This window comes from Delphinapterus leucas, chromosome 8 (assembly GCF_059928025.1).
Source record: "Delphinapterus leucas isolate spDelLeu-1000000601 "Yukka" chromosome 8, BTC_Dleu_Yukka2, whole genome shotgun sequence".
Lineage (NCBI taxonomy): Eukaryota > Metazoa > Chordata > Mammalia > Artiodactyla > Monodontidae > Delphinapterus > Delphinapterus leucas.
The window spans coordinates 52053114-52075852 of record NC_143136.1 but is presented as its reverse complement, the minus strand read 5'-3'; the positions used below and the strand labels follow the sequence as shown (position 1 = coordinate 52075852).

General features: G+C 36.7%; 1 protein-coding gene across 1 annotated transcript in view; it reads left to right on the top strand.

Annotated features, from left to right (window-relative positions):
* Window positions 1–22739, top strand: part of ITGA4 (integrin subunit alpha 4) — an 85926-nt gene that overhangs the window by 45780 nt on the left and 17407 nt on the right. The window contains exons 16-17 of the mRNA XM_022567178.3: window positions 6301–6450; window positions 12793–12869. Of these exons, the coding sequence (XP_022422886.1) occupies window positions 6301–6450; window positions 12793–12869 (227 nt within the window). The remainder of the gene's footprint in view (window positions 1–6300; window positions 6451–12792; window positions 12870–22739) is intronic.

Below are 22739 nucleotides of genomic sequence, written 5' to 3'. Positions count from 1 at the left end.
GAGGGCCAAGAACTCACCATTGGGTTTAGCAATGTAGAAGCTATTGGTGATCATGACAACAGCAGTTCAGAGGAAAAGGAGGAGAGGAATTGGAGACAGAGTGTAGCTTATTCTTTCACAGATTTTTGCTCCAAGGGGAGCTAAAGAAAAGGGGTGGGGAGTCAGTAGCTGACAAGAGAAGTGGAGAGACTTTTTGTTTCTTTTAAGATGGGAGGAATAGCATGCTTTTATGCTGATGGGTGTGTTCCAATAGAGTAAATGAGATAGATAAGAGGAAAGAATCGTCAGTGCAAAGAGGGCAAAAAGGGTGGGATTAATTGTACAGATGAAAGGATTGATTCTAGATAGCACATGCATAGTTCATTTGTTTATTTCCTTGCAGATGCTGGGCAGATGTGGTTGAGAGGACTGGAAGTTCTCTTCTGATTGCTTTAATATTATCAGCGAAGTAAGAAGCAAAGGCATTAGCTTCCATCGGAATGGGAGAAGTGGTGTTTAGAGTTCGGGAAGAAGACGTGAAGTAGTCTTCTAGGAGAGTGAGAAAGTACAGTATGGTCCTGAGATGGAGTTAGGCTCCAAGTTGCATCAGAAAGTGAGACGAGTCAGTATGGTTGTGGTTTTTTCCAGTCATGTTCAACCTTACAGGTGGGGGTAGATGAAGAGTTACAATCAACCATGGTTGTGGTCTGCCAATAGAGTGAAGCAAAGAAGGAACACACGAGAGAGCCGAGGAGTATGCAAGGGAGTGGTTATATTTTTGGCCATGAAGATTAAGCAGGGTAAGGAGAGGAGAGAGGACAGCAAGAGGGTGTGTGAGGGACCGGGGAACAAAGTTGAATTGGAGGTCCCAGTGGGAGCAGCACATTGTTGGACTTGAGTATTAAAGAGAATGAGCCAGAAAGATTTCATCAGTATGACAACATATTAGAGTCATTGGGGACCTGAAGGTGAGAAAAAGAATTGAATTTTATTTTTATTCTTGCTCACAACCCCTTGATGATCTCACATAAATGAAAGTCTTTAAACCTACTTATATTTAAAAAAACCCATCACAGTCTTTGATAGAGAATTTGGCTATTTTAGAAAATCCACATCTTCTCATAAAACTCGGCTTTTATTAAGTCCTTCTCTTTTAATCACACATTCTCTAGTTTCACGTATTGGATCTTCTTGGAATATAGGAGACGTTGTTAGCAATCTAATAAGTATCACATCACTAGCATACGCATTTGCTGGTGTGTTATTTTTCTGAGACTATATGGTCATTTATTTGGTTGGTAAGCACGTCAGTTTTCTCACGTCTACTTCATCTACTCATAATTAAAACAGGTATTATATAAGACTGTTTTATGTGGACGGTCAAAATGTATTCCTCAGAAAATAAGGCAGAAATTATTTTTTTCCTTATAGAACTCCATTTTTTGGTGGTTTATAACTGTGCCAAGCTTTAATTTTTACTGTTAGAGCCTTACAATTATTAGATGTTATGAAAGGAGAATCTAGAATTTAGAGTTGGGAGTTAATAAAAGGTTTCTATGGTAGAAGGCAAATGGTTAATTTTTTAGGCCTTATAGTGTTTTATCTATTGAAATTCTGTTCTCTTGGACCTCGCTTTTCCCTTTATGAAAATGTTTCCCCATCCGTGTAAGCATATGAAAATGAATCTTTGTTATCTTCAAAGGTACAACTTGATTAGGTCTTAGAGATTTCTTAGGACAAGATTTTAGGAGAAAGGATAATTTTGAGGCTGTTTTGATTTAGAGAAACCCATTCAACAATTGGCAACAATATTTAGAAATGTTGGAGCAGCCATGGTAGTGAGACTTACCTTCAGGTTTTTAGAGATATTTCTTGATTGATCTTGATGGAATCTCTGCATCAAAATACTCTCTGATGTTTGAGAAGAAAACAAACATTCCCTTCCTGTCTACAGCATTCCATAAAATCTAGAAATATTTAGCTTAGTCATTGGACCAGGAATGCCTGTCTCTACTGGTATCTGAGATCCAGTGAGTTCAGTGGCCTTAGTATGTTGTATAATAATCATGAAATCAACATGCCTATGTATTTAGTAGATTAGTTTATTTTTTCTTTCCTTTGGTTTCTCTAAATTCTGGATTTTGGACTTCTGAAATAAAGGAATTTTATTTTGTTATCTAAGTCTTAGGTAACTTATAAAACCCATCATTTTCAGTAATAACTTCAAAAAATGAACACATATTTGATTACTAAATATATGTATTTGTATTTTATTTGCTTATATTTTTAAGCTATACAAACACATAGTTTAATGAAGTACCATTTGCTCCAAAGTAGTTATATTTTAACCATTGTGGACCAATCCATATATGCATGCATTTCTGCTGAAAATCTAAATACAGACCAACTATATAACTATACTGATATTATGGTAACCTAGAAGATGATTGATTATTCCATCATATATTAATTCTTTGTTAGATTACAAGGTCTTTGAAGACAGGATATTATCTTTTCCATGTTTGTTTTCTTCTTAGAGCTAGCACAACTCATTACATAAGGCCCCCAATCAATCAATATTTAATAAATTTATAGATGATGTGTTCTCAGAGCTTTTTAAAGAATTCTGTGAGGGAAAATCTGTAATGTTCTATTCGTGTGATGGTGAGGGCACCTGTCCTGGGGGTGTTGTCTTTTCTCAGGAAGTTGTAGTCCCAGATGTTTGACAGTTCACCCTCTGAAACATACTTACTAGATAAAATGGTTATAATTACACGGGGCCTTGCTAGCTCAGATTCCAATCTATGCCTCAGTCTTAACCTTCTCCACACAAATCTGATCACATTCCTTCTTAAAATTCTTCTATGTAAAAATTTTCCCATGCCCTTTCGAGTGTAGGTTAGGTGGCGCTCCCTCTTCTGTACTTGTGTCTGCATGTATCAGAATGCTCATCTCTCCACCACATGTGTGGATTTATGGGTTTTAAAGTGTAATGTAGGCACCGGCTTTCAGTTTTGTATCCCGAGATCCCGTCTTCTACAGAGTAGACCCATGAATAGATATTTTCACATGTTTATTTATACCTCAACATCATTGTTCATTAAGTAATATTTTATAAATATTTCTGGCTCCACCCTTTAAATAAATTCCCTCACTGCATAAACACAATAGGATGACATGGGCCTACAGCTCAGTTCTCAAGCTGGCCATAATAAAAATTTCTGTGAAAGTCAGACAAGAAGGCAGACTTTGTGTAATTTCAGGCATGTGCTAATTTGCATGCTTGTGGGTGCCCTGTTTTATGTAATTGTCCATAAAAATGTGGCATGGAATCTTCATTATTTTTAATATAGATAGCACATGCCATCCAAATTAAAAATTTTAAGCAAATCTACTTTTTCCTCCTGTATATTAATTAGTCACTTTAAGAATTTTTGATATTATAGCTTTTGTCCTTAAGTGGAGCTGTTAAAGTTAAGTAAGTGTGAATATCTGTCAAATACAGTTCTTGCAAGAGTGCACGTACATTTTATATATTGTGAGAAAGGCGTAATTAATAGCAAATTAGGATAATGAAAGTAATATACACCAGATGTAGAGAAGACCTTGTGGAAAATTAGTATGAATTAGATAACATGTGATGTGGTCAAAGCAAGCTTGTTGAGAAGAATTAAAACAGTGGACATGTCGAGGGACCGTCAGTAGCTGTCTAGCTCCTACACCTAGGGAATAATTTAATCAAGTTTGCTATTGTAATACTCAGGGCTTCAAGCTGTTCCATTTTCACAAGTTGATAACTTGGGATTTGGACCTTGATTTGCAGCATTCCTATATGGTCAAGGTTTCGAGTTGAGATGATCACTTACCAAGTAATCTAATAAAAACATCTCCATGTGTGAGAATGGAAAAGCCATGAGAGATCTTGAGTACTCTGAGTCATGCTACACATCTTCCAGGTACCACTTAATTAATACAAGTCTAATAGTTGTATTAGTAGAAAACGTAGCTCATTTTCTATTTAGTGTTCACTGGTTGGCAGTAGACTAATTTTCTTTTTTCTTATTCTTTCCAAATAGTCACCAGAATTTATTATAAGAAATTGAACTTCTGTAATTCCTTGGTTGGCTTATATAGCTACATTTTGCAGTAATATACACGTAATAATTATAGTATTTAACATCTATTGAGACCTTAATACGTACCAGGCATTGTACTAAGTGTTTTACATACATTATGTCATTGAATCCTCACAATAAGGTATAGGTGTCGTAATCATCATTTTCATTATCATTATTACCAACCATTTTCAGATGAGGTAATAGTTCCATAGACAGATTATGTAATTTGCCCAAGGTTACATATAGATAACAAGTGAAGGACCTGAGGTTTGAACCCCAGTACTCTACCTTCAGACCACTTGCTTTTAACCAATTTATATATATATATATTTATATAATTTATATATGATGTTGTAAATGATGAGAAGAAACAATTACATCCTTTTTTATAATTACATAAAAGACATAGGATAGGTGTAGTCTTATGTGAAATGTCATCTTTATTAACTTCATTGATTTTTATCAAAAGTCACTGTAGGCATAAATAGCATAGCAGTAATCTGTGTGATAGGTATTTTTTTCTATTCAGTAGGGATTGTTAATTTATGAGCTTTGGAAATCTGCTTTTAGGCAGAAATGTTTAAGCTATATTCCAACTCTGAATTGTCTAGATAAATAGAAATCCACTGACATTATTCAGTAGGAGGTCTGTCAGTTACAGTGTCATGGATCTACTAAGGAACTCACTCAGTGTAAATATAAACCTCATAAATATAAAGCTTAATTATGGTTAAAATTAATATGTCTAGTCCCAATGAAAACACTTGAGTTTCTTTAGTGGGACTTTGATGAATCTATTTTTTTTTTTAAATCAGAAGAAATGTAAATTGAAACAGGCATATGAAACGTAGAGTCAAGCCAAGCTTTACATTTAAATTGTTAGTGTTAAAGACAAAGTGTGTGACCAATTCTTTGAATATCTTCTGAGTATAGTAACAATTATAATACCAAGAAAAAGAAAAAGAAAAACTGCATAGTTCCTGTGTAGGTAGACTGTATCTGCTGATCGTGAGCTTCTCTCTCAAATCCTGATATAATATCTACTTTTAATTTTTGTTGTGCATAAGCTACTTGTTCTCTAGATTTGCCATCAACATGTCTTATTTCATGCAGTTTAAATTGTCAACTGAATTCTGTTATAAATCCTCATGGATTACTTTATAGTGGAATCTTATTTGCCCATCCTCTTACATAGGGAGAAAAATAAATGAGTCTGCTTTGTTCAAAATATTTTGAAAATCTCATATCTGTATAGGCAGGGCTGCTCTGAGAAGCGCTTTCTAAGAGATGCCATGTTTTTTATCTTACTTGACTTCCATTTTTTTTTTTCACAGACTTGGGATTCTAGAACACCTTTACTCTTTAGGGAAGTGTTTTCTTAATTGAATGCCAAACTACTTCAAAGTTATTTTCTTGTCAGTTATTTTAGTGTTTGTGCATGTTTATGTTAGCAAATAATTTTGATAGTAATGTTGTATATTCCCATTTAATGAAGGGGCTATTGAATAATCAAATGAAAAGATGAAATAAATTTTAAGTTCATGGGAAAATGTTTTTAAAAGAGAGAAAAATAATGCCTGCATGTAGAAATAAAGATTAAAATATATGAATTGACAACCAGTGTAATAAACTCAAGAGTCATTTCTTGGGGGGCAGAAGACAATAAATTTTAAAAACCTAATCACTCAAAGACTTTTTGACTACATATAAAGAAGATTAAGAATGATAAATGCTGTGTAAAAAATTAGTAAGATATTAAACTTAAAAGAGTGTCATACAGAGCAGAATGGATTCCAAATGGGTTACAATTCCTGTATCATTGATAAATAAATCCAAGAACTCTTTCTTTGTAAAGTGTAAAAGCACAATAAATGTAGAAAAACTGTAACAACTAATAAGAAAATTGTATGCATAGAAAATAGCATTGAAGAAAATATGCCAAAATGTAGACCTGCATAACTATTATTGGATAGTTATGGTTTTTCATTTTTAATACGTTTTGTCTTTTTCCTAATAAATGTGATTGCTTTTGTAATGTGTGAAAGTAGTTCAATTTTTTAACAATTTAGCTTAAAAGGAAAGGATTTTCTTTGACTTCCGTATATTGTGTTTGACCTTATGCAGGAAAGGAGGGACTTTATATATATTTTTTATTTAGATGCTTATTTTTGTTATTAATTCATATGGCTTTCAATTTCTTTAGAAAGATGTACGGGACATCCTCACCCCAATTCAGATTGAAGCCGCTTACCACCTGGGGCATCATGTCATCAGTAAACGAAGTACAGAGGAATTCCCACCACTTCAGCCAATTCTTCAGCAGAAGAAAGAAAAAGACATCATTGCAAAAACAGTAGGAATTTTTTCCTTTATTTGAAACATCATGTGACATATAACTGAAGAAATTTTTTTGAAATAGTACATAGTTCTGAGGAAATGAACTCTCTCTAAATTTATTTAAAATTATAATGTTTTTATAAGAAAGATTTATGGTATGTCTTGTTTTCCATTTTTCTTTATTTTTTATATTCCCTTTAGGATATTGAACTGAATACTTTTAAATATGCATTTAGTCATAACAGTGGTTTCCCATATACATAAAATGTTAATTTTATCTCCTTGATGCCTTGCCGGTGAAGAAAATATATTTCCAGAGAGCACTCCTAATGGAAGTGAGTTGCATTCATGAGTTATTCAGCATCGTCATGTGTGTTCAGCTTATCGTTCTCATTTTCCGTCTCCTTCTTTTTCAGTTTGTCTCCATCTCACTCACCCTACCCACAGATTCACTCATGTCTTGTTAGTCAGATTTTACTCATTTATAAACGTGTATCTATGTTACACAACAGTTTCTCTTTTTAACTTAACTGTATGTGCATTTTGAGATGGATCCTGCATTCTAAACAGTGAACAGCTTTTTAAAATGTATCCCTGAAGTGATGAAAGGGAAAAACCTACAACCAAGATTACTCTACCCAGCAAGGATCTCATTCAGATTTGATGGAGAAATTTAAAACGTTACACAAAAACAAAAGCTAAGAGAACTCAGTGCCACCAAACCAGCTTTACAAATGCTAAAGGAACTTCTCTAGGCAGGAAACACAACAGAAGGAAAAGACCTACAAAAACAAACCCAAAACAATTAAGAAGATGGTAATAGGAACATACATATCGATAATTACCTTAAATGTAAATGGATTAAATGCTCCAACCAAAAGACAGAGACTGGCTGGATGGATACCAAAAAAAGCCCCGTATACATGCTGTCTACAAGAGACCCACTTCAGACCTAGGGACACATACAGACTGAAAGTGAGGGGATGGAAAAAGATATTCCATGCAAACGGAAACCAAAAGAAAGCTGGAGTAGCAATTCCCATATCAGGCAAAATAGACTTTAAAATAAAGACTATTACGAGAGACAAAGAAGGACACTACACAATGATCAAGAGATCGATCCAAGAAGAAGATATAACAATTGTAAATATTTATGCACCCAACATAGGAGCACCTCAATACAGAAGGCAAATGCTAACAGCCATAAAAAGGGAAATCGACAGTAACACATTCATAGTAGGGGACTTTAACACCCCCCTTTCACCAATGGACAGATCGTCCAAAATGAAAATAAATAAGAAAACACAAACTTTAAATGATACATTAAACAAGATGGACTTAATTGATATTTATAGGACATTCCATCCAAAAACAACAGAATACACTTTCTTAAGTGCTCGTGGAACATCCTCCAGGATAGATCACATCTTGGGTCACAAATCAAGCCTTGGTAAATTTAAGAAAATTGAAATCATATCAAGTATATTTTCCGACCACAATGCTATGAGACTAGATATCAATTACAGGAAAAAGTCTGTAAAAAATACAAACACATGGAGGCTAAACAATACACTACTTAATAATCAAGAGATCACTGAAGAAATCAAAGAGGAAATCAATACCTAGAAGCAAATGACAAAACATGAAGACCCAAAACCTATGGGATGCAGCAAAAGCAATTCTAAGAGGGAAGTATATAGCAATACAAAATCGTACCTCAGGAAACAAGAAACATCTCAAATAAACAACCTAACCTTACACCTAAAACAATTAGAGAAGAAGAAAAAAACCCAAGGTTAGCAGAAGGAAAGAAATCATAAAGATGAGATCAGAAATAAATGGAAAAGAAAAGAAGGAAACAGTAGCAAAGATCAATAAAACTAACAGCTGGTTCTTTGAGAACATAAGCAAAATTGATAAACCATTAGCCAGACTCATCAAGAAAAAAAGGGAGAAGACTCAAATCAATAGAATTAGAAATGAAAAAGAAGTAACAACTGACACTGCAAAAATACAAAGGATCATGAGAAATTACTACAAGCAACTATATGCCAATAAAATGGACAACCTGGAAGAAATGGACAAATTCTCAGAAAAGCAGAAGCTTCTGAGACTGACCCAGGAAGAAATAGAAAATATAAACAGACCAATCACAAGCACTGAAATTGAGACTGTGATTTAAAATCTTCCAACAACAAAAGCCCAGGACCAGATGGCTTCACAGGCAAATTCTATCAAATATTTATAGAAGAGCTAACACCTGTACTTCTCAAACTCTTCCAAAATATAGCAGAGGAAGGAACACTCCCAACCTCATTCTGTGAGGCCACCCTGATACCAAAACCAGACAAAGATGTCACAGAGAAGGAAAACTATAGGCCAATATCACTGATGAACATAGATGCAAAAAACCTCAACAAAATACCAGCAAACAGAATCCAGCAGCACATTAAAAGGATCATACAGCATGATCAAATGGGGTTTATCCCAGGAAAGCAAGGATTCTTCAATATATGCAAATCAATCAATGTGATAAACCATATTAACAAATTGAAGGAGAAAAACCATACGATCATCCCAGTAGATGCAGAAAAAGCTTTTGACAAAATTCAGCACACATTTATGATAAAAAACCTCCAGAAAGTAGGCATAGAGAGAACTTACCTCAACATAATAAAGGCCATATATGACAAACCCACAGCGAACATCATTCTCAATGGTGAAACACTGAAAGCATTTCCTCTAAGATCAGGAACCAGACAAGGGTACCGACTCTCACCACTGTTATTCAACATAGTTTTGGAAGTTTAGCCACAGCAATCAGAGAACAAAAAGAAATTAAAGGAATCCAAATCAGAAAAGAAGATGCAAAACTGTCACTTTTTTCAGATGACATGATACTATACATAGAGAATCCTAAAGATGCTACCAGAAAACTACTAGAGCTAATCAATGAATTTGGTAAAGTAGCAGGATACAAAATTAATGCACAGAAATCTCTTGCATTCCTGTACACTAATGATGAAAAATCTGAAAGCGAAATTAAGGAAACACTCCCATTTACCATTGCAACAAAAGAATAAAATACCTAGGAATAAACCTACCTAAGGAGACAAAAGACCTCTATGCAGAAATCTATAAGACACTGATGAAAGAAATTAAAGATGATACAAACAGATGGAGAGATATACCGTGTTCTTGGATTGGAAGAATCAACATTGTGCAAATGAGTCTACTACCCAAAGCAATCTACAGATTCAGTGCAATCCCTATCAAACTACTAATGGCGTTTTTCACAGAAATAGAACAAAAAATTTCACAATTTGTATGGAAACACAAAAGACCCTGAATAGCCAAAGCAATCTTGAGAAAGAAAAATGGAGCTGGAGGAATCAGGCTCCCAGACTTCATACTATACTACAAAGCTACAGTAATCAAGAGAGTATGATACTGGCACAAAAACAGAAATATAGGTCAATGGAACAGGATAGAAGGCCCAGAGATAAACCCATGCACATATGGTCACCTTATTTTTGATAAAGGAGGCAAGAATATACAGTGGAGAAAAGACAGCCTCTTCAGTAATTGGTGCTGGGAAAACTGGACAGCTACATGTAAAAGAATGAAATTAGAACACTCCCTAACACCATAGACAAAAATAAACTCAAAGTGGATTAAAGACCTAAATGTAAGGCCAGACACTATCAAACTCTTAGAGGAAAACATAGGCAGAACACTCTATGGCATAAATCACAGCAAGATCCTTTCTGACCCACCTCCTAGAGAAATGGAAATAAAAACAAAAATAAACAAATGGGACCTAATGAAGCTTAAAAGCTTTTGCACAGCAAAGGAAACCATAAGCAAGACCAAAAGACAACCTTCAGAATGGGAGAAAATATTTGCAAATGAAGCAACTGACAAAGGATTAATCTCCAAAATTTACAAGCAGCTCATGCAGCCCAATATCAAAAAAGGAAACAACCCAATCCAAGAATGGGCAGAAGACCTAAACAGACATTTCTCCAAAGAAGATACCCAGATTGCCAACAAACACATGAAAGAATGCTCAACATCACTAATTAGAGAAATGCAAATCAAAACTACAATCAGGTATCACCTCACACCAGTCAGAATGGCCATCATCAAAAAATCTAGAAACAATAAATGCTGGAGAGGGTGTGGAGAAAAGGGAACCCTCATGCACTGTTGGTGGGAATGTAAATTGATACAGCCACTATGGAGAACAGTATGGAGGTTCCTTAAAAAACTAAAAATAGAACTGCCATACGACCCAGCAATCCCACTACTGGGCATATACCCTGAGAAAACCATAATTCAAAAAGAGTCATGTACCACAATGTTCATTGCAGCTCTATTGACAATAGCCAGGACATGGAAGCAACCTAAGTGTCCATTGACAGATGAATGGATAAAGAAGATGTGGCACATATATACAATGGAATATTACTCAGCCATAAAAAGAAACGACATTGAGTTATTTGTAGTGAGGTGGATGGACCTAGACACTGTCATACAGAGTGAGGTAAGTCAGAAAGAGAAAAACAAATACCGTATGCTAACACATATATATGGAATCAAAAAAAAAAAGGTCATGAAGAACCTAGGGGCAAGACGGGAATAAAGACGCAGACCTACCAGAGAATGGACTTGAGGATATGGGGAGGGGGAAGGGTAAGCTGTGACAAAGTGAGAAAATGGCATATACATATATACACTACCAAACGTAAAATAGATAGCTAGTGGGAAGCAGCCACATAGCACAGGGAGATCAGCTCTGTGCTTTGTGACCACCTAGAGGGGTGGGATAGGGAGGGTGGGAGGAAGGGTGATGCAAGAGGGAAGAGATATGGGGACATATGTATATGTATAACTGATTCACTTTGTTATAAAGCAGAAGCTGACACACCATTGTAAAGCAATTATACTGTAATGATGATTTTTTTTTAAAATTTAAAATAAATGTATCCCAAAACATATCAGTTTCACTCACTGTGTGTTTATTCCCAGGAGTCCAGTTGTTCAGACTTTTACTGTCCAACAACACAAAGACAGAGTCAACAGAATGTTTGGGGCCATGATTAAAGCATTCATTAAAACATTCAGTAATGGCACACAGAATGCAAAAGATGAAAGGGACATTTAAAGGTCTAGTTCATATCCTGTCCAGATAAAATTGCCCCTAAGTCGCTTTAACATATTTGAGCTTACAGTCAGCACTGTCTGGTCTACAATACTAGATCAAATGAAGATAATAAATTAAGAGCAAAGTCTTTCTATAGCCTTGTATGAAAATATTTATGGAAGTCGGTTTTTTTCACTCTTCTGTTGAACTTCAGTTTTCAGTATCAACTACTTTTAAATGTCTTTAATAATGAACCTCTCAATATTGTAAAGTACATAAGCCCAAACCTTAGCAATTTGTAGTTATATTAGAATGAGCTACAAATGAGCTACATTTTGATTCTTCAAGCCACCTGCTTTACGAATAAGAGAAGTAGAAAAAAGTTATATTAATAATCTAGAGAACTATTTACACTTTCCCGCTGCTCCCGCTGGTATAGGCAGTCTCTGGTCTGACGTGCCATTTGACAACGCTCTACCCACTTCACATTTCATGTGCCTGGCTCCTTCTCTGACTTTCTAGATATCTTTCTTTTCTGCATCTCTCCCTCTCTCACCTGTTCCTCCCAGCTTCCTTTCTTTTTGTATCTCTCTACTTTTCCTTTGTCCAGCTTATACCTCAGGGCTTCCTGTGTACCTTGCAGTATCTCTGGGTCCTATTAAAATACTCAGAATTAAATAAATTCTGGAACCTGTTGATAAATTATCATTTATTTTTATTCACTGTATCCTCAAAGTAAAATTTCTAAATTTTATTATTTTCAACCAATATAAAATCACTGTTCTGCCATCTGTGAAAATTAAGTGTCATGCGTATGCATAATAGGCGGGATCAAACGGCAGCACCAGAAAATCGAGAGGGACTCAACGAAGAAAATCTTGGCAGTACAGGTTCTAAACATTTACAGAGGTTACTACCACAGTCTGATTAAACTTTTTTATTCAACTATTATGAAAGAAATTATTTCTTTCGCTTAACAAACTTAGGCTTTAAATTTACCTATTGAAAGAACGTGGTTCCTTTAGCCCTGGAATTGTCATCTGAACCTACTGATACTCAAATCGAACTCTTCAAAAGGTATAAAGGAGTTACCAATTTGCTATATTAATTTTATGTTTTCATGTGTCATAGATATTTTATCCTTTAAAAAACATAGAAATATACCTACTGATTTGAACTAAGATAAAAAATACTGTCATATTTTATTTCCAGATAAACTTTGCAAGATTTTGTGCCCATGAAAACTGTTCTGCTGATTTACAGGTTTCTGCAAAAATTGGATTTTTGAGGTAAGTGTAGTTGGCTCTCTGCTTACTTATCAGGATGGGGTAATTGGTGTGTGCATGTGGGTTCTAAAGAGTAAAGGACTAAGAACTAATCCTTGGGGGTTAGCAGCATTTAAAGACCTGGAAAAGAACAGCAGTCTCATTCTGCTGAAAGAGACTAAGTATTCTATACAGCAGTCACGTAAGTATACACTCAAAGATTACTACTTTTCAAAAGAAAGAGAATGTGTGAGCACCGTGGTTTTATCAAGCATGATTTTAACCTTTCACTGATAACTCGGAAGATATTTCAGGATTTAAATGTGCTTTGGGTTATTGTTATCATAATTGGAGTTATTTTTCAGACATCTGTAAGTGCCTGTTAATAGAGTTTTGGTTCAAAGTGAGCTAACCTTTACTACATAATGCTTCGTATTTTATCATCCAAAAACTGGTTACATAATTCAGATTGATGTACAAAACAAAGACATCCCTAAATATATATGTGACCCATTTGAAAGGGAATAAATCATCTTTGTCTCCTAAATTCATAGAAGGGAAACAGGAAAAAGAAAATACATGTAAACGTGCTTAGAACAGTGCCCACAGTGCAAACTGGATAAATGTTGATTGCTGTCATTATTTATGTTGGGAAATAAACCATTGCAATTCTGTATCATGTCTATATCCCCTCTGTTGAAATTGTTCTGCATGTCAGAGGGAAGATGTGAAAATGAGGACCAGAGAGATAGAATCCACACTTCAGGTTAAGAGCTGGTTGTGTATGGAAAGTGAAAGAGGACAAGGAGGCATCACTGACAGGGCAGGAATATGGGAGACTGTTTGGGGAAGGTAGGGATATAGAGGAAGCAGGTTTAAATTGGGGTGTGTTGAATTTGATGAGACTTCTATATGTAGCTCTGCAGTGGAAAACCTAGTTCAGGATTATGTTTGGAGGTCCTCTTCGCATTAGTTATGAGAATGCCTGCGATGGGAGTGTGAATTTCACAAAGAACTAAGGATCAAATCTTGAGAGGGGTGGGTAAATTTTATTTAAAGAGCTTAAAAAGAATAAGGACTTAACTCCAGGAGACTGAAAAAGTATCTTCATAGAACTAAGAGAAAAACCACCTCCACGGTGAAATAGCCAATGGAGAATGTAAAAAGAGGGACCTAATACTGTGATTTTGTAGCAATCAGAGAGCATAATGACTGAGGAAAGGTCATGGAAGTTGGCACTTAAAATGTGACTGATGGAGAAAAAGGATGTCGCTGGCAAATTTTAACAGAAATTTCTGTGCAGTCATAGCTAAATGACAGCATCAGTGATGGAGGGAGAATTTATTAGGAACAAGTAGCTTCAACTGAATTTTTATGTATTTATCAAATGTTATTTAATTATGGGAAGATATAAACAAGTGTGAGGATCAAAGGCAGGCAAAAGAATAAATTGAACAAAGAAATGGTCTGCTTAAATCCAGGGGACACTTCAGATATTACTTGAGCTGTCCTGTGAAGAATTTGACAGCTGTTCACTTCCTTTTTTTCAATGTCTTTTAATTTCCCGGATGCCATCCTGCTCCCAATCTCCTTTTACTTCTCTAGCCCCTCCTTCTCACTTGTGTTTGGAGGACCTCTGAATTTGCCTCTTTGGGCTCCCTTAATAGCCCTCTCTCACTCCTTCTCACACTCCCATATTTTCCCTGGATAATCTTGCCCACAACCATAACCTCACCTGGTCTGCCTCCACTGCTTATGCCCAAATCAGTGTCTCTGAGTTCCACACCCACCCATCCAGCTGGCTATCAGACATGCAGTCTTGGGTACCCAGTCACTATCCACCAGTGACACAACCATTAGTTAGTTACCAAAGCCAACAACCTGGAGCTCAACCTGCATTCTTCTCTCTCTCTTATCCCTGACATCAAATAAATTACCAAGTCCTATAATACTACCACCCAGATGTGTTTTTTATCCATCATACTTCTCCATCTCTACTACTATTGCTCCAAATCAGGCGCTCAATATCCCACCTGAATCAACTGAGCTTTACCACTTTCTGGGCTACTGGCCTCTGATTTTACATTATTCAAATTCCTCTACCAAGATGTTTCCAGAGTGACCTTTCTAACTTACACTTTTGATAGCAAGGCTTCAGTAGCTCATTAACATCTAAAGTCCTTAGTGCACTTCCTCAGCAATTCCACAGGACTTTTTTCCATTGATTGCAGAATAGTTGTGTGGCCATGCCATGCTCTCCTGAGCCTCTGTATCTTTTCAGTTTGACTTATCTGATTAATGCTTATTTATCTTATAAATCTCAGCTGTTTTCTAGGTAAAGCCCCCCCCCCCCACTTTGTCTCCAGCTGCATAAACCTAGTCCTCCTGTGGCCCTGGTCCCACTGCACCTGTGCTCAGAACTATTATTGTCTGTCTCCACACTACCCTGTACACTGCTTCAAGGTGGGTTCCTGTCTTTTCATCTTGCATTTCCAATATGTAACACAGTGCCTGGAACACTGTAGGTGACAAGTGGATGCTTGCTGAGGATGGAACAGGGTTCTAAAGGAAATAGCATGTACCTGGGATCAGACTCAGGTGGAAGGGTTAGCCTTAGTAAGAAGTTAAGATTCCCCTTGTCTTGAGCTAAGAAGCTGTGAATAGATGCTGACATTGATTAAGAAATTTTAACGTGGAAGGGAGGGAAATATAGAGAATTAATGGATGGCCAGAATAAAAAATGAGTTTGTATATGGAAGGTGAGGCCTCTGAGGTTGGGTTTGGGACCTTGTGAAGGGAATGGGAAAAGATTCAAAATAGCTGTGAAGATAAATGGAATAGGGAATCAACCAGGAATGAGTAAAAAGGTTGACAAACAGCACTGAGTACCCTGCTGGGGTGGGATCACATATGGCAGAGAATAAATTAATTCTTTTCACCTAGGCAATGCCAGGATAGCCTTGAGCATCCACAGTTGAGGGCCAAGAAGCCCTAACCTATTTGATAGATAATTGGACTTTATACTTAAATTATCCAGATTGGCTGCTTAGATAGTCCAAAAACAGCAACCGCTAACTGCTTTGTAATCCAGCATGTAATTGTGGTGCCTTTGTTGAATTATTAGATGAATAATTTATAACCTTCCCATTCACATATTTATTTTCTTTCTAAAATGCTTAGTCTTCCTGGTGCTTTGGCTCTCATGGGCCTTTGATAAGAAGAAGTATTTTGTGCGGGAAAGGTTACCTAAGCTCCAAATAAGTGGTGTTTTCATCTTCTCAAATCAGACACTTCCATGGTTACCTTGTCATCTTTCACTGCAGTCCCTCTGGCCTGTGAAAAAAAATGAGATGTTGAAATTTATGTGGAAATATTACTGAGAATGCTTATTTCCTGAAGAATGAAAATGATATCTTACTGAATTAAGATATTAAATCATTAATGTAATTGAATTATCAGTTTTTCTTCATTACGTATTTCTCACGAGAAATTACATTACCTACATTTCATTTTTAATTTGAAGTGATAATGTTTCCTGTAGTCGAAATATCAAGTCCATTATGATTTTATATGGCAGCCAACAGAAGGTAAGGCAGTTTTTCTCAAGATTGTGGTCTTTGAGTCACCTTCATGAGAATCACCTGGGATGCTTGGTAGAAATGCAGGCTCCTAGGCCCCTGACCATCCAAATCAGAATCCATGGGGACCAGGCCAGAAATGTTCATTATTAAGAAGGCTGTCAGTGGTTCTTATCAAGCTGAAATCTGAGAACCAGTGTTGTGGTGGTTTAGAGTTTAGATTTGAAGTCAGGCTAACCTGATTCAAGTCTATCTACCATTTACTAGCTGAATGACCTTTTCAGAGAAGCCTTTCAACCTCTGTAAACATCCTTCCTCATTGGCAAGAAGGTAAAATAGTACTCTGTAAGGTTGTTTTAGGAGGCCAATGCCTTATCCATTAGGCCACTGGGGCTTCTGTAAGGTTGTTTTAAAAATAAAATGCAATAATGCAGGCCAGTGCATTGCATAGCACAAAGCCTGGTACATATGGAGATTTGAGAAAAGTTGTTATTTTTGATAAATTATGGTTGGAATAGTTATAGACCACGATAAAAATAGTTTCATTTGGATAAAAAAATTAAATATTGCCAGTGAATTCTAAACATTTTCTGCACATGCACTGGTTATTTGTCCAGAGTTTATTGTTTCTTTATGTCCCGAGATAGCTGCTGACTGTGCCTGGGTCAGTTGTTTTTAGTTCTATGAAGTTTGTAGTGGCCTAAAGCCCAGTGTAAAGTATAAGCCCCACATGTTTTGCATCAGTTAGGAAGATTACAGGCTCTTTCCATTAGGTAAATAACTTATTTGAAGAGTTTTCAAATGAAAACTCTTTGAATTAAGTGTTAGGCCCACGGGTGAAGGGTTCTGACAAACTGCTTTGCATTTTAATAAATGATACTCTCTCAGAGAACAATTTGCCTCTCCCTCAAAGGAGTCCTCTCTGCCTTCTCGGTCGTGGTAGGCAAATTGCAACCATATGTTCTATGCCTTCTCCCGACTGTAACTCCGCTGGCACTAGTGGTATTTCTGTGTCGCAGAGCTACATACCTGCTTCAGGTATGATGAGTTTCTGATGACTGCACTAATAGACTGCCGACAGCAAACTAAAGAGTGCTGATGCACTCCATCCCATGTTTTCGTTAAGTTGAGGCTTCCTCCTGAATCTCTAAATTCTCAGGACGGTAAACCACATTCAAATGGACTTACAGTGCGAAGTGAAAATGAACAAATATGACTTTATCTAAAAGATTACAAATAGAAGAGCAGGTATTAACCATCACCTAGGTAATTTAAAATCGAGTCTTTCGCAGAGATGACTGATCTAAATGACACTACTTCTCTTCTGTGCCTCCGTCATGCTTCCAGGGTAAGTGATGGAGGCTTTTCCTGAACAAAAGTGCTTTCAAATCAGTGAGGAATGCTTTTAACTGTGAGTAACAGAGTACGGGGCTAATAGTAACTTAAACAAAGGTGTTTAATTATTTTGCATAATAAGTCTGGAGAAGGTGGTTGACAGGTTTAGTGAGAAGCTACCAAAACCTGGGCCTTCATGGTTCATGGTTATCTTTTCCAGTTCTCTTGGCTTTTCCCTTGTGGCTGCTGGGGCACCATGGTTCCCAGTAAACAGAAGGGGGCAGGAGGAAAATTCTGTGTCCTCTGGAGGCTGCCTTCCAAGGAAGGGAAGTGTCTGAGCAGACGCCTTATTCTGATTAACCAGAGTGGTGTCACATGCTGCCCCCGATCTATCCTGGTTGAAAGAGGATGGAGTCGTCACGATCATAGTAGATCAATCATAATTCACTCCCTGAAGCTGAGCTGGGGGCTTAGCTTCTGCAGTATCAAGGGGATACTACCGACTGCCTGGCTAATCCAGGATCCCGTTAGCAGCTAAGAAGGGAACTCACTGTTGGGTAGACAGTGAGCGGTGTGTAACCGCACTGTGCTGTTAACCCCAAAAGAGTGAGTGTAACAAAACTGTCCATTTTTGAAATGCAAATAGTAGGAATATATGCCTCACTGATGTCACAGAGTTTGGGGAAGAGGAATCGTATGCTTCATACACTAAACATTCTAATTCCTAGCTCTATCTTCCAATCCATGTTCTTCTGCTATCCTCCTTGGGATCTTAGTGAATTTGTCTATTCAGTAAAATCTTCTTAAATGTCAGGTATCTGATATTGCCCAGTAGATGAGAATTTTCCACTATTTTATTTTTTTCCCTGAAGTCAGTAATAAAGAAAAAAGAGGACAAAATTTTACTTGGGCCTGAGGCCACTTTGCCGCAGGCTAGTCTTTTGTCAAATAAATGACTCGTATTACCTTGACCTGGGTACATAGCAATTTCTGTTATATTTTGTTCTAGCATCTTGATTAAAAACATGTTAGCTATGAAGCAGTCATTCATCTTATCAAGGCAAAATGCATTAATTATATGAAGACTTAGGGAGCATTTCTCACAAAATAGAACAGTAGCGTTCATTCAGGAAAAACGTAGAGCCTGGTGCTGAAATACATCATTTTTCTGTTTTTCCTTTCACTTATTAAGTTATGATTCTGTATGTACACAGTATCTTGATTTGTTTAAATTACATGGATTCTAGGCTGCTTTGTAAATTTCAAGTCTGCATTATGCATGTTTTAATAAAGAATGAACTGCGATTCCCGGGGAAAGCTCTGGTTCGGCCTTGTCACACTTCCAGATGTGCACCTGGTCCTTTATTATGTCTCATGTAAAAAGCTAGTGGGTATCTTTCTGACAGCACCTTGTTAATGAATCAAGATACAGTAAGATGTATACATATATATATATATACACACACACACAAAGAGTAGAATTGTAATTATGGTAATGTGGCAAAATAGCTTAAAAATGGAAAACAGACCAGCAGCCTCGCTGTTGAAATGTGAATACTGTGTTTCTCTTTCATTTGCTGTTGTCTTGGAACCTAGCTGTTTATGCAGTGCTTTCACCTTCTGTTGCTTGTCTAAGTGCCAACTTCTTTCCCAAAGGTGTTCAGTGACTAATGCTTTGGTTACAAGCCAGAATATTTTATAAATGTCTATTTATAGGCAGCTCTTCTACAAGTCTTAATTAAACTTTAATGTCAAGCTGAAGTTTACTTTTAGAACCTCTTAGTTTCCTTTAGTTGTAACGTGGTTCTAGAGAAGTAGAGGGGATGTGGGACAGCCATGTTCCCGCACGTCTTCTCTCTGCCCTTTATCACAGGGCCACCAAGCAGATGCGTGCTTGTGTAACACAAAGGTTTACAACACAAGAATAAGTCACAGCCATCCCCTCAAACACTGGGAGGAATAGCACATTACGACTGAGTCAGATTCTTCCACCCTGAAATGATAGCCATGATTCAAAAGAGTTACTGCCTTGTTACTCATCATACATCCTTCCAGAAATATCCAGCTTCTCAAAGCCGGGGATCAGAGCTAGAAATGCTACATAGGGACATTTTCTTCATTCTTTTCTCCTCGATGTCTTTAGTACCAGACAAGGAATTATGAGGTCTGGGAGATCGTTTCCTCTAAGGCAGCATCGGGTGCCATCTGAAATAATGAAGCTTGTGTTATTGTCAGAATAATACAGGTTCTAAATATAGTAATATGATGTGGTATGCTTATTTTGAAACTAATTATGCTCCTCAGTCAGACTGCCCAATGGCAGAGCCAGCAAACTTTTTACTTGAAGGGACAGACTGTAAATATTTTAGGCTTTGTGGGACAGAGATGTCGCAACTGCTCAACTCTGCCGTCGTAGTGCAAAAGTGGCCACAGACGAAAGAGCATGGCTGTGTTCCAATAAACCTTTATTGGAACATAAAGGTTTAAGGACCTTTAAGGCAGCGGTCCCAATTTGGCCTTCAGGCAGCAGTTTTTGAACCCCTACTCTCTGGTATGCTTTCTTTTATATGATAATCCTGTAGGACATTTTTATTATTTAAATATGGTTCCTTAAGTGTATTTTATTTTTTTAATGTAATTTGTTAGTAAAATATGAGCTGGTTGCCCAAATTAGCCAGATTTAGAGGTTTTTTTCAGGAATTAGTCCTGGGTTAATAAACCATAAGGGCCTGCTCATAGACAGACAGACTGACACAATGGAATTATGTATATATGTTTACTGAAAAACTATAAAGGCTCCAAACTGTAATTGCCAAAATTCCCAATGATAGTTGAAAGGATAAATAAAATGTGGCATATTTACAAAAATTAGTATACACACCAATGAGAAGAAACGATTTACAACTCCATGCATCAATATAGATTAAACTTAAAAACAAAATTTTGAGTAAAGAATGTTGGATACTCCAAGATTACATACTCAGTGATTCCATTTATATGAAATATAAAACTGGGCAGAGCCAGTCTATACTAGTAAAAGCAAGATGGTGGGTAGGGCCAAGAATTGGAAGGGGGCACAAGGGTATTTCTTTGGTGCTGGCAATATGGTTTTCTTGATCTGGGTGCTGGTTTCACACATGTATTCAGTTTATAAAAATTTGCTGAGCTCTACACTTAGGTTGTGCGCATTTTTCTATGTGTATGTCCTACCTTGATAGGAGGGTTTAAAGTGAAAAACAATTAGGATAAGAAGGGAAGAACTTTTAGGTATTAAGTGAAATGTCCAATTTCTCATAGATATATTAGAAGTATCAAAGTGGGGGGAAGTGTTCAAAATTATAATAATTTTGTTTGTAGATTCTTAGGTTCATAATAATTTGCTTCTCAAATTCAAACTCAAACAGTATCCATGTTGCCATTAATTTATTGGTCAACTCAGTAGTTGTATTGCCACTAAAACATTAGGTTATATGGGCGGGGTATAGATCACATGAATGTGGTAGTAGTAGATGTTTACTTTATCTTAATGAAACATTTGGAATTTGCATACCGTCACAGAACAGATAAGCATGGCTCTAATTTCATAGAATGTATAATGAGTTCATGAACTCTTAACAGTCACTTATCCAGTAATTTCCTCAATCTTTCAGACTTTTTTTTTTAGCGTTATCCAGCCCTTTTTAATGTTTGATACACTTACATACCACACATATATTTTGAACACTGTGTTGCTAGCCTTTGAGAAAACAGTGATATTCATGACCCGGCACCTTTTCTCCAAGAGAACTTATTCTAGTGGTGAGGAAAGCCAGACAGTGTGAACATATTGCATTAGAGGGTTGCCCAGTGTGTGGGAAAGTGGCAGAGAGAGAAGCCACTTCTGTTAGGGAGGATGCAATGCTGGGTGAAGGGGCTTAGCAATAAGTATCAACTGGAAGAACTTCTGAGGACTCTTAACATTGACACTCAAGCTGAGTCTTGAAGAACAAGTATAAGTTAACCAGATAACATGAAGAGGGAAGGGATTGAAGGCAGAGGGATGGCTTGAAGTAGGACACAAAACACAGGTGTTTGGACCCGTGTTTGTAGGTGAGCATGGCTAAAGGGAAGGAATGGGTTGTGCAGTGGAAAGTAAGGCACGACCAGCTCTTTCAGGCTGCATCTGCTGCACTAATCAGAACTCTATCTTGAAAGCACTGGAGGAAAGGAAGCAGACACGTGACATTATCAAGTTTGCTTTCTGCAAAGTGACCACCACCCGCCCCCAGTAGTGTGAAAATTGGAAGAGGACTTGACAAATCAATTAAGAGTATAATCCAAGTGAATGCCAGTTCAATCATGAAATTTTCAGATGTTCTTTATTTAAGAAAAGAAATTTTAATCTTCATTCAGCTCAACCTAAATAACTAGAGTAGTACAAAAGCAAGAAGCAACATGCCTTTGCTACCCCCAGGCGAAATGGGTCCCTGCCCTGGTCCCAGAGCCCTTCATTCATAACTCTTTTCAAGTATTTCTAATATCTGTTTACATCTGTTTATAAATCTGCCCTTTATAAGCTCTACAAAGCTGGGAATTTGTTATACTATTTTTGTATGTGGGAGTAATAGATGTAACGATTATTATACAAGGACTTTCAATTAAAATCATTCTTCATCTTCAAGTAATGCTTAAAAGCATCAATCTTGAAACTTGTTCTTTAACTCTGTCCTTAAACATTCTGTCTTAAGTCAACTCACAAATAACTACTAAATGCCTACTATGTGTTTAACATTTCCATAAATAGTTTATTCAGACACAAATACAGATGTTGACTAGAATGATACAGTGTAAGCATTATTGAAGAAGCGTTTTCTAAACCCTAGTTGCTAGGTGAATATCTTTCTTAGTGTTACGATTATCCTCATCTGATATTTTGCTTTGTGTCATATTCTTCTCTGGTTGAACTAATTGTTTTTTAATTTAAATACTCTGATATCTAAGA